The 17,891-nt window shown below is 37.9% G+C and overlaps 1 protein-coding gene across 12 annotated transcripts in view; it reads left to right on the top strand.

The window, feature by feature from the left end:
* Positions 1 to 17,891, top strand: part of TASP1 (taspase 1) — a 454,798-nt gene that overhangs the window by 187,626 nt on the left and 249,281 nt on the right. For all 12 annotated transcript variants that reach the window (XR_010154230.1, XR_008541205.2, XR_676151.5 and 9 more), the window contains one exon: positions 16,259 to 16,369. Coding sequence is in view for 8 of the 12 variants with exons in the window: in XM_001135721.6 (XP_001135721.1) it covers positions 16,259 to 16,369 (111 nt within the window). In the remaining 4 variants the exon portion in view is untranslated. The remainder of the gene's footprint in view (positions 1 to 16,258; positions 16,370 to 17,891) is intronic.

Below are 17,891 nucleotides of genomic sequence, written 5' to 3'. Positions count from 1 at the left end.
ACAAGTCCTTATGGAGAAGCTGCCACAAGTTATCCAGAAGATCTAGCTAAGATCACTGAAGAAGGTGACTACACTAAAGAACAGATTTTGAAGGCAGACAAAAATGGCCTTCTGTTGGAAGATGATGCCATCTAGGACTTTCATAGCTGGCCAGGAGAAGTCAGTGCCTTGGCTTCTGAGAACATGCTGACTCTCTTGTTAGAAACTAGTGCAGCTGGTGATTTTCAATTGAAGCCAATGCTTATTTATCATTCAAAAAATCCTATGGCCCTTAGGACTTATGCTAAATCTACTCTTCCTGTGCCTTATAAATGGGACAACAAAGTCTAGATGACAGCACACCTGTTTACAGCACAGTTTACTGAATACTTTAATCCCACTGTTGAGAGCTGCTGCTCAGGAAAAAATATTCCTTTCAAAATAGTTTTGTTCTATCACAATGCACCTGGTCGTCCAAGGGTTCTGATGGAGATGTACAAGGAGATTAATGTTTTCATGCCTGCTAACATAATATCCATACTGAAACTCTTTATTATTTAAGGAATACATTTTATAAGGCTATAGCTGCCATAGATAGTGATTCTTCTCATGAACCTGGGACAAGTAAATTAAAAACCTTTAGAAAACCTTCTCCATCAGGACTTGTTGCTTTTGAAATCTGGGTCAAGTAAATTAAAAACCTTCTAGATGCCATTGGGAACATTTGTGATTCATGGGAAGAGGTCAAAATAACATTCACAAGAGTTTGGAAGAAGTATATTGTAACCCTCATTGATGACTTTGAGGAGTTTAAGACGTCATTGGAGGAAGTAACTGTAGACTTGGTAGAAATATCAAGAAACTAGAATTCGAATGGTGCCTGAAGATGTGACTGAATTGCTGCAATTTTATGATAAAACTTTAACAGATGAGGAGTTGCTTCTGTGGATGAGCAAAGAAAGTGATTTCTTGAGATGAAATCTTCTCCTGGTGAAGAAGCTGTGAACATTGTTGAAATAAGGACAAAGAATTAGGATATTGCATAACTTATTTGATAAAGCAACTTCAAGGTTTGAGAGGACTGACTTTAATTTTGAAAGCTCTACTGTGAGTAAAATGCGATTAAACAGCATTGCATGCTACAAAGAAATCTTTGATGAAAGGAAGTCAATTGATGCAGCAAACTTCATTGCCATCTTATTTTAAGGAATTGTCACAGCCACCTCAGTCTTCATGAGCCATCACTCTGATCCAACAGCAGCCTTCAACATCGAGGCAAGACTGCCCACCAGCAAAAGGATATGACTCATCTAAGTCTCAGATAATCATTAGCATTTTTGCAATAAAAGTACTTTTAAATTAAGTTATTTACATTTTTTAGACATAGCACTGTTATACAGTTAGTAAATTATAGTATAGTAGTGTAAACATAACTTTCATATGCACTGGGAAACCAAAAAACTTGCATGACTCACTTTATTGTGATTTGCTGTTTATTGTGTTATTTGCTCTATTGAGGTTGTTTGGAAATGAACCTTCGGTATCTTCAAGGTATGCCTTTATATAGAGAAGTACATTCAAGTGAGATGCAAAACCCTGTGTATCATTGCACTGATATGTTGTACAATTGAATTATAGCTTTCTATGTAAATGTCCTCCTGCATTAATGGGTGACTCCCTATTATAGGGTTCAGGATACAGTGATTCACTATATAGGGATATGTGACAGTTTCATCTAAAGTTCACAATGTAAACATTGCAGTATTTCTAGACCTAGAGTTGTAAGTTCACGTATAACAGTATGCATTTATAATTATGTAACTGTATAACCTCTCAGTACAGTCATCAAAGTGAAAAATATTGAAGTATCCAGAAACTTAATAGAAACTGGAATATCAGCAATCACCATTTTATCAAGCTTCCCACACAGCAGCTGTGCAAAGCCATTGTTGTCACAATAAAATAGATTTATTTATTTACTTACTTAAAAACAAAGTTAATGAGAGCACACAAAGCTACATTAAACTGATTTTACATAGGAATTAAAAGCGTGCTAGAAGGCTTCTATGTTATGTGCTTCTGCACAGTAAGTGGGATCTGACCACACAAAGTAAAAGTGAATAGAGTTGCTCTCATGGTAAAATTGGGTATATAAGGAAATAACTCAGAGAAGGAAACACAATGAGCAACAACAACTAAATGTATAATGTTCTTTAAGGTCCGATGTCCTTTGGAAGGTCTTCAGGCAGTGATTGGTGGAGACAGTCCCCTGTACCCCAAGTTGCTCACCTGCATTATTTGGCCATATCAACTTTGTTTACCAAGTCCACATAAAAGATACCAGCATAGTCCTCCTGAAGCAAAAGGCATTGCTCAGGAGCACTGGTGCCTTTGGACTATAGTGTAGATACCATAAGATAGTTAGCACAAATAGAATCTAGAATTTAACGAGCAAACACTCTATTCACCCAGAAAAAAAATGTTTTAATGCTATACATGTTTTAAACAGTGTATCAGTGAATTCTTCCATATACACATGATTAATTGACCTAAAAATATACCAATCCTGGGTGTTTTTACCTCACTCGAAGACAACTTGCCATCTAACCCCTCTTAGAACTAAGGGTTTTTTTTGTTTGTTGGTTGGTTTGTTTTGTGTTCTTTTTGTCCTGTTTTTTGGGAGTAGGCTGAGGGTTGCTGAGAATTATTTTCTTGGAGTATTATGGATGGTGATTATAGCCTGTGGCAAATAAGATAGATTAGCAGAGTAAGAACTGACCGTGAAAAAAATGTTGCATTTCCTACTATGTACATCTCAGAAGACATTCTACAAAGATACTTATTTGATCAAAGGCATAAGCGATCCTTTTAAATTATGTACAAGTCTACTTGCGTATTTTATTTTAGGGTACCACGCCACGTTTCTTTGTGTAAGAATACACATGATCCCAGAATTTTGGAGTGACAAGGCTATAATTGACTCTTGTCTTTAGGCTTTCCTGGGAAAATATTATCAGGGCATTCTGACCCTAAAGCAAAATTACAGTTAATTAAATTATGACCATATGAAAATTCTAATTAAAGTCAAGGCAAGAGTATTTGTCAAGCCGATGTTTAAGATATTGTGGAAAAATGATATGAAAGCAGCAAAGAATATTGTGAAAATAAAGCCACTCGAAATTTATATAGGAATAATTTCATCAATGGAACAGGATAATCTAGGTACAGATGCAAATACATATGGGAATTTACTATGTGATTAAAAATGTATTTCAAGTCAATGGGTAAGAGAGGCCTTTTTCAAGAAATTTATGTTGGGCAATTGGCTGACCATTTAGGAATATAAAACAACAACAAGATCTTCACTGCAGTCTTTATACCAAAATTAAGTCCAGAAGAACTGAAGTTCTAAAATTAAAAATTATAATTGTAAAAGCACTAATAGAAAACATGGATAAGTTATTTTCATAATTTTTGATTAGGGAAGACCTTTCTTGTAAAACTGCCAACACAGAAGCCTTAGAAGAAAGAGACTACATATTTTGGTTACATAAGCATTAAAAACTTCTGTATTACAAAAAAGATCATAGACAAAACTAACAAATATATGACCAACTGGGGAAAAATATTTGCAACACATAATAGCCAAGGGCTTACTGCCTTAATAAGTAAAGAGTATAGCAAATTAGTAAGAAAAAAATACAAGTACCCAATAAAGATCTGGATGAAGGAAATTTTCAGTTTGGGATTATGTTGATATGACAAATCCAGACAGAAGGGCTTAACAAAATGAGGGCTTTTATTTTCTCACATAAAACATCTGAAAGCAATCCAGCCTTTCAGCCTGGCACACAGGCTTCATAGTGCATTTGGGGCTTAGCCTCTTTCTGTTTGGCTGTCTTTAGTAGGTGGCTTTATTCTTCATGAGAAAAAGATAGCTGTTCCACTTTCAGGCACAAAGTCTGAAGCAGATGGCAGCAGCCAGTAAAATTTGTGCTAGTGAAGTCTGCCCTTTAATAAGCTCTGCTAGAAAACTTTGCCACTTAGCTAACCAGCCACAAAAGAGTTTGGGAAGCTAGGCACTTTTCTGCCCCAAACAAAATTGGGGATTGCCTTACTGTAAGGAAGATAGGGAGAATGGATAATATGTAGGCAAACAGTTGTGTATGCCGCAGATGTGAAAGCAGCTCACAGATAAAGAAACACAAATGGCTTGTAAACATATAGGTAATTACCTTATTCATAAATAAATACAAATCAAGACAGTAGTGTGATACTACTATTTTCATGTATCAGATTAGTAATAATCAAAAAGTTTGCCAATACCCAGTTTTTGTAAGGCTGGCATTTCCCCATAGGGAAAATAGGTACTCTCAAACACTGTTTCTTGTGGGTATAAATATTTTTAGAGGAAAGTTTAGGAATCTGTAGCAAATAAATGAGTATGCTGATTGATTCATCAACTGTGTGTTTAGAAGTATGTCCTATGGATACATTCATACACGTGTGAAAGGTAAATATGTCCAGATGTTCACTGTGGCATTACTTGGAATGGCAAAAAACCAAAATTGGTAACAATCTAAATGTCCATCAATAGGATACTAAATAAAGAAGTGATAACATCTATGTCCAAGAGCATATTCATTGTTGAAAAGTCTAAGCTAAATTTGTGTGTGCTGAGATGGAGGATCTCTGAGTTATATTCTTGAATTTAAAAAGTCAGATTGAGAATAGTTTATATGACATGATCTATCGAATGAAAAGTTTTAAAAATGCCCAGATTACATATGGATAATTTCAGAAAGGGTATACAAAGAACTCCTTTTTTTCTGATAAAAACTTTTTTTTGTGACTTTATTGATAAGAAGATTTTTTTTTTTAGGGCTAAGTGACAGTGAATATAGGGCATTGAAAATTGCCTTGGTGTGGCTTTTGCCTACAAGGAACTCTTGATGGTACTTACATCTATAGAATAGGCCTTGGAGTAAGACAGATACTTTCATTTTGTATTATTTTGTGGGGTTTTTGTTATTATTGTTGTTATTTAAAACCTACAGGGGTGGTTTTTATAGTACATTTCTTAGAAGAACAGTAATTTATTGAAAATTTACTTTTTGTCATGGGTTAGTCAAGATAGTTAACAACCATTAAGGATACCAACTGTTAACAATCAGCTGAATACCAACCAGCCCCTCCTTTTCTTGATGTAAAATGATGAACATACCTGGTCATTAGGCCTAGTATCTGTGTTATATAAATTGTCTATGGAGATGTATTTCTTTACTACACTGGAAACATTTTTGTCTCAAGCCTCCAATACCTATGTTGTTTGTTCTCTTACTTGCTGGAGTTTTTCTCTAAATTTTAGCTTTCTCAGAGAGGATGCTTGACCATCCTGATTAAAATACTGTCTCCCTCCATACCTGTCATACAACTGTGTCTCTCTTATCCTGCTTGATTTTCCCTTCTAGCATTGATTGTTTATTGATTGTCATATCATAGATGACTTGAGACCACCAATTTTACCTTATTCAGTATGTACACAGTGGTTGGTACAGAACTGATTCTTAAATATTGTGAAGTGAACTTTTATAAAATATGAAATATTTGTTGAATGAATGTTGTACTTCTCAAATTCATGGCTTCTAGTTTAGTATTAATATGCAAATATGCATCTATACCACCCTACCTGCTCCCACAAAGGACAGTTTGCCTTCTGCCACTATCTGGCTTTATTTTGCCCTCTTCTACTTTGTGATACTCCTGGAGATGGAGGTCTAGCAGCTGGAAACGGGGAGGAAGGTGTTCACTACATTCTCCTGCATCTAGGGGTTGGCAGGGTAGTAGATTCTGAAGGCAAAGAACTTCTTACCTAAAAGTTAATCATGGAGAATGCTGGAACTAGGGCTGAAAACCTAGGCCATTTGGCTTCCCCTCCACTGAGTCTTCAGTTCTCTGTAGGACATTCCTGCTTGCTCCCTTGGTCAGCAGTTCACCTGTCTCAACTCATCATTGTTGCTGGATGATGGGTTTGTGGGATCCCAGGTCCCTCCACTTGCAGATAGAATGCTGGGATGGAATATTCAGAAAAAGAAGATGCCTTCTGATTCTTCTTAGACTGCTTTATGAATTTCAAAATATGTTGTTTTTTCTTCTCAACTGAATTATTTCCTTGAGGACAGAGACCCTGTGTTAAACTTTTTAAAAGCAACAAAGAAATCTCTTGTCTCATTTCTAGTACAGTATCAGGTACATATATGATTGATTAAATCAAGAAGCTGAGGCTTTAATTGAATTCTCAGTTTGGTTTGGTTTATTACTGCTAATCTTTGTGGCAGAGTCAGTAAATTTATCCGAAGATTGAATATCTCTCCCGTATGTATATGGGATTATAGTTTTGATTACAGTTTGGAAGTTTGGAATTTTCTGTTCTGAAATAAGGTGACTCTTCCTATCTTTTAAATTTTGTTAGATAAGGGATTTCAAAATGGTTATTGGCCAAACTTAACTCTGTTTTCAATTCAACTCTCCTCTCCTCTTTAAAAGTTAATTTGGAGACCTTAATATTATGCTTATCACCAGAAAACGGCACACAGTGATGATACCCATAAGCTGGGCTGGAGGTGGATTCTTCAGGAACAGGTAGTCCTCTGGGTTTATAGACAGAGACCTGGACCAGTGGTTTAATGCCCAGCTCCCACTTCTTCCTTGTGTTTCTGTAGGCTCATTTACCTCCATATGCCTAAGGTTCTTTCTTTGTTTCCTTTGGTTTCTCTTCTATAAAGTGAATGTAGTGAACATCATTCCATTGGGATTTTTGTAGGAGCAGCAAATGGTAGAATGCAGTTAACTTAATATACATCTTATAGGATGATGGAGACAATCTTGTAGACTTAAGTGCATCTTAAGAGAAAAAGTCCTTGATCTTCCAGGAAGTATAAATTGTTATCCTACTTTGGTATTTAAATAATATATTTATAATCTTTTGTTCTGGAGTTGATGTATGTGTTTTCAGTAGAGAATATTCATCGTTTCCCCAGTATTTTCTCGCTCACCTGACCTCCAAACTGTCTCTGTGTGTCAATATATTTATTTTTCTCAATAGATATGTAATTCCTCGAAGAGAGAATGGCATTCAAGTGATTTGACGCATAGGAATTAAAAAGAAAAAAGCAATGAACAGAAATGTATTGAAAGGACAGAAATTCTTTATTAAATGTAATGGGAAGGTGGAACACTAGCAGCTACCTTCTAGCTACAGAATGACTCTTGATAAATTCCCACATGTTGAAGAGGAAGCTGTGTGTCTGGTTTTGCAAAAGGAACTCTGATGTTTTGGCTTGTCTAGTGTCAGGTAATGCTGGTTGCGCTTGTGGGTAGAGATGAATCTCTAATACTGAAAATACTTCTAACACTATACATGCACATCAGAGACTATTAGTCCAGTGTCTAATTTTTCAGATGAAGGAAAAAAGGCACGGTTCAGAGAGATAGAGTGTCTTGTTGAAGAATACAGCACCAAATCTGGAACTGTGATTTCCTGGTTCCCTGGCTCTATGTTCTGTCCATTTGTGTGTTGTGGACATCTGTGGATTTGTTTGTCTAATCCTAACTCTACTCCACTGGCCTTGTGGTTCCAGTTGATCATACCAGGGTTAACCCCTTAGGTTTTTTTCCTCTTAGATTTTATGAGCTGGCAAATTCCCCTTTTTGCTTTAGATTTTTCTAATTAGGAATCTGTTACTAGCAACCAAAATAATATGCATTCAAATTCTTGTTAACTGCTCTGTTTTAATATTCATCGTGGTTCTCCTCTCAAATTTCTTCAGTGTTTTCATCCTTAAAGATTATAGCACAAATACAATAAGTGGGTCTGTAATTTGTGTATAGTCTGGATTTACAACCTAAGTGAATGTCCAGATTACATACATTTAATCACAGTGAGTGTGTCTCACCATCTGTAATTACAGTTTCATTCCATAGCAGTTACAGACTTAGGTATTTAGGGGATCTAGTTGAGATTATTAGAGTGAATCAAGTTTGATCTTCTTTCTTACTTCTTTACTAATCCACTTGTTTTTTGCAGCTGCTTGCACATATGTTAATGGAATTTAGGATTGTCTTAGTTTATTAATTTTTGTCCCCGGTTCCCTCTGTGGATATAGAAAGCGCTTAAGTAGTGCCCCACGTGTCATTCCATGTTAATTTTTCTTTTTGTTTTCTTTACTAGTAAGAGGAATAAATAATGTTTCCTTTTATATAGACACTTCAGCATTTTTAACTAGAGAAATTGATACCCTATCACCACCACCATCTAGTCAGTTGAGCACTGGTTCCAGCTGTTGTAGAAGATTAACTAGGCCAGTATTGTAATAGATCTTGTTCCACATGATAGTCTTTGAAAACCAGCAAAATGCTGAAGGGTCCTTACCGTCAATGTTACTGCCACCAAATGTTTAAATAGCATCTTAGAAGTTAAAAAGTTCATACATACAAATTCAGTCCTCACAACAGCCTTCAAAGATGTCTTTTAATATCCGTTATTTATAATGAAAAAACTGAAGAGTGCAATTAAAAAAATTATATCTTAATAACACATAGTTGCTATCCCAAGACTAAAACATGGTTTTCTGTCTGTGTTAGTGTTTTTCCGGCACCATGGTGATCATATAAAAATCTGAGTATTTTCCACAAAAAATATGGAATCTTGAAATGCACTCTAACCATACTTTCATTAAATAATTGGATGAACTCATACCAAATGCAACACTGATATAAGCTTGCATGGTAGCCTGGGGCCCCTGCTCTCTTTCACAGCACTTATGTAAAAGTGCCATTCTCTCTCTCTCTGTTTGTTTGTTTGTTTGTTTGTTTTAAAGACAGAGTCTTGCTCTGTCGCCCAGGCTGGAGGGCGGGGGCACGATATCGACTCACTGCAACCTCCACCTCCGGGGTTCAAGCAATTCTCTGCCTCAGCTTCCTGAGTAGCTGGGATTACAGGCACCCGCCACCATGCCAGGCTAATTTTTGTATTTTTAGTAGAGACAGGGTTTCATTATCTTGGCCTTCAAGACCAAGACGGTCTTGAACTCCTGACATTGTGATCCACCCACCTTGGCCTCCCAAAGTCCTGGGATCATTCTCTTCTTTCTTGCCATTCTCTTTGCCACACTTCAGTGATGTAGGCAGGAGTATGTGTGTGTGGTGTGTGTGTGTGTGTGTGTCTGTGTCTGTGTGTCTGTGTATGTGTGTGTGTGGTGGAATTGTTTTGCTAATCACTAGGGGGCTTCAAAGGTAAATCAAATACCTTTACCCCAGAAAGTCTGGATCTGTATAAAAGGCACTGGAGCTAAAGAACAGACTCAGTTTATGGGGGGAAAGGGAGCCAGGAAGGACAGTTCACAACAGTGGGCCCAGGGGAAATCTTAGGGGAGTGGAGTTTGGGAAGTACAAATGATGTGTAAAATAAACAGGGTGGTAAGATTGGGAAGGATAAGAAAGGCTATGCCAGACTAAGGAATTTGGGCATCATTCTACAGGCAGTTGGGAGCTATTACAGGTTTTTCAGTTGTTTAATGATATGGCCATGGCTGGGATGCATATCTCTTTTTACAGTAAACGTTGAAGTCTCTGTTTCCCATGCCTCTCATGTCCCTTCCATCAACAACTCTATTAGTTCTACTTGCAGAATATATTGCAGACCCAGCTTCTGTAGACAGCCTCCACTGTCACAAGGCTCACCCAAGCCACTGTCATCTCTCAACTGGGCTGCCACAGCAGCTTCTTTAGTGGCTTGTTGCTTTTATGCTTGCCTTGCCACTACATTCTGCACAGCTAAATAACTTTTACAAGTCCAAATAAATGTTATCACTGTCTGTGACCTGGCCCTGCCTCTCTCTTGAAACATGTTCTATCCTCTCTTGCCTGACCCTCCCTCACCTCAGAGTCTCTGCATTTGCTGATTGATCTGCTTGGAATGGTCTTTCCTCAGATTATCACATGGTTAGCTCCTTACCAAAAGAGGCCTTCTTGCTCTTTGATGTAGACAAGGCTCAGCCCCAGTGACACTCTCCATCATTTACCTGGTTCATTTTCTTCATAGTACTTACTGCTATTGGGTGGATTTCCATATTGGTTTGTGAGTTTAATACTTGTCCCCCAAGCTGCTCAACTAGATGTATGCAGGGGCTTTGTTCACTTCTGTATCCCCAGTGCCTGGAAGAGTCCTGGCACTTAGTACATTTGTATTGAATTAATTAATTTAGAGATTTGAATGAATAGAGCAGGAGGCCATATTGGAGCTAGTTGCAGGGTTTCTTGGACAATGAGAATACATTGAGGGTCTTGTCAGTGGGAATGAAGGGAGGGGGCAGGCAAAAATGAGGTAATAGGGAGAACTAACAGATTTGACATGGTTTGAAGTGTTGACTTGTTGGAGAGGGAAGAGGTAAAGGATTTTGAGCTTAGATGAGCTATAGGAGCCCAGGAGAAGTTTCTGGATTTGGTGGTAAAAGGAACAGTTGTAGAGGTGCCATGTTTGAGTACTGCTGGGATGGAGGTTTCCAGCACACAGTTGCATTTTGAGGTTATTCAGAGATTTTTGTGTTACCTAAGAGGCATTGCTACAAATGAAGCAAGGATCATGGCACAGAAGATGCTGGGGGAAGCCATATTTCCTACTCAACTATAGCATGGCTGTAGCAAGTCATTGAACCTCTCTGAAGCTCAGGTTCTTCATCTGTAAATGATAATAAAATGTCTCATGGCAGGGTAGTTCTGAAAATTAAACTCAAAATGTCTCATGGCAGGGTGGTTCTGAAAATTAAACTTCTCTCAGTGTATTGTATTTCTCCCTCTTTTTTTTTTTTAGCTTATCAGTATGAGAGTTTATATTTGTTTACTTTAGCTATTCACATCCTAACTACATAGTATACTGTGATTCCATTTCATTTCTTGTACAAGTCTTATTATTTTTTTGGTAACAGTCACTCTTTCATCTCCAAACTTTCCTCAAAATCTGAAACATTTTCTCTCAGTAATTTCAAACCAACATGTATTCAGTCAGTTTATTTTTCCCTCCCCTTAGAATTACCTTTCCTGGCCTCCTCTGGCTTCATGCTCCAATTTGGACAGTTTGCTCTCTCAGCTTGATGCATAGCTGTGTCATCTGGAATCCCATTATCTTCTCTTGTTTTGGATCCTCTGTATCCAGATCTTATTTTCTTCCTCATTATTTACCTCCCTTCTTCATTCTGTCAAGGAACATTCATCCTGTAGCTTTCTGAGAAAGAATGCATTGGAGGTAATCTCTTTGAGACTTTGTAGAGCTTTATTCCACTTTCATACTTTATTGACCTTTTGGCTGAATATAGAATTCTAGCTTGGAAATAATTTTTCCTCAGCATTTTGAAGATAGTGCCTCATCATCTTTTAGCTTCAGGTGTTGCTGTTGTTGAGAAATCTATGCCACTCTAATACCATTGCTTTCCATGTGATCTTTTCTTCCCATTTGAAAGTTTTTAGACCCTTCTCTCCTTCCTTAGTATTTTAATATTTCATAGTGTTAAATCTTCGTGGGGCCCCTTTTTCATGAGTTGTACTGGGAAGTTGATGGACCTTTTCAGTTTGAACACTCATCTTCAATTCTTGGAAATGTTTTTGAATTATTTCTTTGAAATTTTACTCCTTTTATTTTTTCTAGTCTCTCTTTCTAAAACTCCTGTTATTCACATATTGGATAATTCTGGCCTAGCTTTATGATTTTCTTATATTTTTGACTCATTTTTCATCTTTTAAATTTTTTTGCTGTTGTTTTGTTTTACTTTTCTTCTGCTCAGGACACTTGCCCACATTTTCCCTGTGTTACTATTTTGTTTCTTTTTTCTTTTTAAATTATACTTTAAGTTTTAGGGTACATGTGCACAACATGCAGGTTAGTTACATATGTATACATGTGCCATGTTGGTGTGCTACACCCAGTAACTCGTCATTTAACATTAGGTATATCTCCAAATGCTATCCCTCCCCACTCCCCCCACCCCACAACAGGCCCCGGTGTGTGATGTTCCCCTTCCTGTGTCCATGTGTTCTCATTGTTCAATTCCCACCTATGAGTGAGAACATGTGGTGTTTGGTTTTTTGTCCTTGCGATAGTTTGCTGAGAATGATGGTTTCCAGCTTCATCCATGTCCCTACAAAGGACATGAACTCATCCTTTCTTATGGCTGCATAGTATTCCATGGTGTATATGTGCCACATTTTCTTAATCCAGTCTATCATTGTTGGACATTTGGGTTGGTTCCACATCTTTGCTATTGTGAATAGTGTTGCAGTAAACATACATGTGCATGTGTCTTTATAGCAGCATGATCTATAATCCTTTGGGTGTATACCCAGTAATGGGATGGCTGGGTCAAATGGTATTTCTAGTTCTAGATCCCTGAGGAATTGCCACACTGACTTCCACAATGGTTGAACTAGTTTACAGTCCCACCAACAGTGTAAAAGTGTTCCTATTTCTCCACATCCCCTCCAGCACCTGTTGTTTTCTGACTTTTTAATGATCGCCATTCTAACTTTTGTGAGATGGTGTCTCATTGGGGTTTTGATATGCATTTCTGTAATGGCCAGTGATGATGAGCATTTTTTCATGTGTCTTTTGGCTGCATAAATGTCTTCTTTTGAGAAGTGTCTGTTCATATCCTTTGCCCACTTTTTGATGGGGTTGTTTGTTTTTTTCTTGTAAATTTGTTGGAGTTCATTGTAGATTCTGGATATTAGCCCTTTGTCAGATGGGTAGATTGCAAAAATTTTCTCCCATTGTATAGGTTGCCTGTTCACTCTGATGGTAGTTTCTTTTGCTGTGCACAAGCTCTTTAGTTTAATTAGATCCCATTTGTCAATTTTGGCTTTTGTTGCCATTGCTTTTGGTGTTTTAGACATGAAGTCCTTGCCCATGCCTATGTCCTGAATGGTATTGCCTAGGTTTTCTTCTAGGGTTTTTATGGTTTTAGGTCTAACGTTTAAGTCTTTAATCCATCTTGAATTAATTTTTGTATAAGGTATAAGGAAGGGATCCAGTTTCAGCTTTCTTCATATGGCTAGCCAGTTTTCCACATATGGCTAGCCAGTTTTCCCAATACCATTTATTAAATAGGGAATCGTTTCCCCATTTCTTGTTTTTGTCAGGTTTGTCAAAGATCAGATGGTTGTAGATATGTGGCATTATTTCTGAGGGCTCTGTTCTCTTCCATTGGTCTATATCTCTGTTTTGGTACCAGTACCATGCTGTTTTGATTACTGTAGCCTTGTAGTATAGTTTGAAGTCAGGTAGTGTGATGCCTCCAGCTTTGTTCTTTTGGCTTAGGATTGACTTGGCAATGCAGGCTCCTTTTTGGTTCCATATGAACTTTAAAGTAGTTTTTTCCAATTCTGTGAAGAAAGTCATTGGTAGCTTGATGGGGATGGCATTGAATCTATAAATTACCTTGGGCAGTATGGCCATTTTCATGATATTGATTCTTCCTACCCATGAGCGTGGAATGTTCTTCCATTTGTTTGTATCCTCTTTTATGTAATTGAGCAGTGGTTTGTAGTTCTCCTCGAAGAGGTCCTTCACGTCCCTTGTAAGTTGGATTCCTAGGTATTTTATTCTCTCTGAAGCAATAGTGAATGGGAGTTCACTCATGATTTGGCTCTCTGTTTGTCTGTTATTGGTGTATAAGAATGCTTGTGATTTTTGCACATTGATTTTGTATCCTGAGACTTTGCTGAAGTTGTCTATCAGCTTAAGGAGATTTTGGGCTGAGACAATGGGGTTTTCTAGATATACAATCATGTCATCTGCAAACAGGGACAATTTGATTTCCTCTTTTCGTAATTGAGTACCCTTTATTTCCTTCTCCTGCCTGATTGCCCTTGCCAGAACTTCCAACACTATGTTGAATAGAAGTGGTGAGAGAGGGCATCCCTGTCTTGTGCCAGTTTTCAAAGGGAATGCTTCCAGTTTTTGCCCATTCAGTATGATATTGGCTGTGGGTTTGTCATAGATAGCTCTTATTATTTTGAGATATGTCCCATCAATACCTAATTTATTGAGAGTTTTTAGCATGAAGCGTTGTTGAATTTTGTCAAAGGCCTTTTCTGCATCTATTGAGATAATCATGTGGTTTTTGTCATTGGTTCTGTTTATATGCTGGATTACATTTATTGATTTTCGTATGTTGAACCAGCCTTGCATCCCAGGGATGAAGCCCACTTGATCATGGTGGATAAGCTTTTTGATGTGCTGCTGGATTCCGTTTGCCAGTATTTTATTGAGGATTTTTGCTTCGATGTTCATCAGGGATATTGGTCTAAAATTCTTTTTTTTTTGTTGTGTCTCTGCCAGGCTTTGGTATCAGGATGATGCTGTACTATTTTATTTCTTTTGGTCTCTGTCTTTCTTAAAACAGAGGCCTAACTAAAACAACTAATAATCCTAGATTGTCTGTACTCTTTAATAGTTAAATACCAACTGTTCGGTATTAACTATTTAATAGTTAAACGCCAAGCCGAACTAAAAACCTTTTGTGTATGAGTCATACTTGTCATCTTGAAGCTCTTACCCTAAGTCAAGGACACGTTTTCTTGGGGGTGTCTCTGAAGTAGGTCGTTAGTCTTGAGTTGGCTGCGTTGCTGGAAAGCGATTATCCAGTCTCTTCTTGGAGGATATCAGCTTGATTTCTTGCATCCTGGGAGCTGGTTATTTCACTGTTTAGCATAAAGACTTACACCTCAGCTCCCTGTTTTCAGTGTGTAGCCTCTTTCCTGCCCTGGGCTAACCCTGATGCTCCCAAGTCTCAACTCTCTAGTTCACCTTCTTTAGAGAGTAAATATCCTGGCTTCTTCAGGGTTAGGGAGGAGTCACTTCCTTTTTGGAAAGGAATTGCAGTTCTGATCTCCTGTTCTAGATCAGGAGTTGGCAAAGTTTTTCTGTAAAGAGCTAGAGAATAAAGATTATGGGCTTTGCAGCCTGTGTCACGGTCTCTGTGGCATGTTGTCTTCCTTCTCTTCCTCCTCCTCTTTTTTTTTTTTTTTTTTAAACAACCCTTTAAAAACTAAAAACAAAACAAAATAATGGCATTCTTAGCAGGACAACCTCTGGTCTAGAGGATTCTTTTGGACACTGTCAACCTACCATCTTTTATCATCTGTACCCTGTACCCCTGCCTTCAGAGGGTCTTGAAGCGTACAATTTCTGAACCTTTTTGTATTTTACAGCAAAACTGGTTTGGTTTCCTGTGGGTATCCTCCACTCCAGTTTTCCCCTGCCTCATGAAAACTTAGGTTTCAGCTTTCATGGGTTTGCTAGGTGAGCAACCACTTCTCTGTCTTACCGTTTTCCAAAAGGTCAGTTTTTTCCTTGTCTGCCTCTTTCTCTGCCCTTATTGGGCTATGGCTTTTTTCTTCCTTTCCCATCGGTTCACTAGGATTTGGAGAGGGAGGGAGAAAAATACATGTATTTAATATAGTAAGTTTAACCAGAAGCCCCCACCAAATCCAATTTGATTGGTTTTGATTTTTTACTACTCTCTTTGATAGTTCTTGGGTTAATTTTGCATTTATGCTCCACGTGCTCACTTGCTATGCCAGATGTTTGAAGAAGATGTCCTTGGGCAAGAAAAATGAGGGGTTTTAAAATATAATGTTCTTGAAATGTTCACAATGGTTCAGTGTGTGAGATCTCAAGGAAGCCCAACTCTTTCTAACCACCAGACTCTCATCATAGAAATGCAGTTTCACCCTTATTTGTGCGAACCATCAGAAGCATTTAAAAATGTTTATAATAAAGTTTGTGGCTTATTGTTTCAAATTGCATTTAAGGTAGTAAACTGAAGCTTTTGGTGGTGTGTCCCTGACAGCAGGGAGAGCCTGTGGTAAGTGATCCCTAAGAGTTGATCAAAGGGAGTCATTGAGCATTTTTTCCTGTATTTGTGTTTTGGTCCTTTAATCTGGTAGCGTTTCCTATTCCATTCTGAATACAGTAATGCACATTCCCTCCCCCACTTACATCTTCTTGACAGCATGTGGCATTTTCTTTGCCAAATGGCCCCTGTTCAGGCATAAACCTGCCTTTGCCATCAAGTATATAATGAGGTATGAACAATGGTGATTATCAGAAAATGGGCATTTTTCAAGATCTTATTCATGCCACATTTTTGTTCTAATAATCAAATGAAAATTGAAAATTAAAAAAGTAAAATTCACTGAAAAATAACTACTAGTCCTTTCTGCCTAGGTTCACCTTTCCTAGCCAGTGAAGATGGCGTGCTTGGCGGAGTGATTGTCCTCCGTTCATGCAGATGTTCTGCGGAGCCTGACTCCTCCCAAAATAAGCAGACACTTCTAGGTAAGTGAGACATATGCATTGTGTGTGTCTTTCAATTTTTTTTCCAAGAAAAAATGAAAATATGTATACCCTTAAGTCAATAATTTTAAACTGCGGGAGGGTCAGCATGCTTTATTGATATCTGAACATCCCTGTTCTACTGATCTTTTTCCATAGGTAAGCATGTAAAAGATGAATGTTCATTTTTAAGTATACGCTTAGAGAATATATTACAAATAAGCTTAGAACCAAGGACCTTTACTAAAGTCCAGTATTAAGAATGTTGGACCCTGTATTCATGCCCTATCTTATTCCACAAAGCATTTGAGGTGACCCATAACAAGGCACACAGTAATAGAGAGGCTTCTTCCTGTTCCCCTTCCCCAAAAGGAATGAGAAGCATGTGAAGAGCTACTGGCCTTAGAGGTCAGTCCTGGCTCCATGGCTCGTTAGCCATGACACCTTCGTGTATTGATCTTACTGTTCCATGCTACTTCCTCATCTGTAAAACAAGGACATCTGCCCTGGCCTCCTGATAAAGCTGTGGTGAGGGAGGGTCAAATGAGTGTTTTCGCAGATTTGCAGATTTCCATCCAGATGTGTGGTTTTGTTTCTACCCAAGCACCAGTGGGGATGAAACCCATCCCACCCTCTGTGAAGGCACAGAGTTGCGGGGCTGCCGCTGACCACAGGGTTGCCTTTTTCTAATCCATCTCTCCAGAGGGGACACATTAAAAAAATCTGCATAAAGGTGACACATGCACTAGCAGGGGCACTATTTGTTATTTTTTTAAAGTTAACTTTTTAACTGAAGCATACATACATTTAGAAAAGTCTACAAATCATAACTGCAACTGCTTGATGAATTATCACAAAGTGAACCCACCCCCTATAACCAGCATGCAGATTAAAAAAAAAATAGAACTTTGCCACAACCCCAGAAGTCCCCTTTTGACACCTTCTGGTCTTTATCCCCTCCAAAGTTAAACAGTATGCTCACTTCTAACACCATGGTTAGTTCTGCCTGGTTTTATTTATTATATAAATAGAATCAGGAATACGTATCACTTGTGTCTAATCTTCAGTCAGCATTCAGGCTTGTTAGATTCAACAATGTTACATGCAGTAGGAGTTTGTACATTTTCATTGCTGTGTTATATTCTACTGTATGGTGATAGCTCAGTGTATTAGTCCATTCTTCTGTGTTTTTTTGTTGTTGTTGTTGTTTTGTTTTGTTTTTTAATACAAACACTATAGGTCATCCACGGGGGTTGTGGTAGTTTAACCCTTCCTATAAATTTCCTTACAGAAAGCGTGAGTGGTGCCTGATGTATATTGTGTGATTGTTGTCAATTGCTATAGTACACGTCCCTTCATAGTTTATAAAATAGAAGACTGCGTGCTTTTTATGGGTATAAAAAATACTTTTTCTATAGGTGCCCAAAACATTTTCATAAAATCTCTTTGTTCATTCCTCAGAGAAAAAGTACACTTTATATAAAAGGCCTTTTTCTCCACCTGGACACTAACCACCAGCTGTATT

Source organism: Pan troglodytes, chromosome 21 (genome assembly GCF_028858775.2).
Source record: "Pan troglodytes isolate AG18354 chromosome 21, NHGRI_mPanTro3-v2.0_pri, whole genome shotgun sequence".
NCBI classification, from domain to species: domain Eukaryota; kingdom Metazoa; phylum Chordata; class Mammalia; order Primates; family Hominidae; genus Pan; species Pan troglodytes.
Note: the sequence above shows the minus strand (reverse complement) of the source record. Positions and strands in the feature narration are given on the sequence as shown.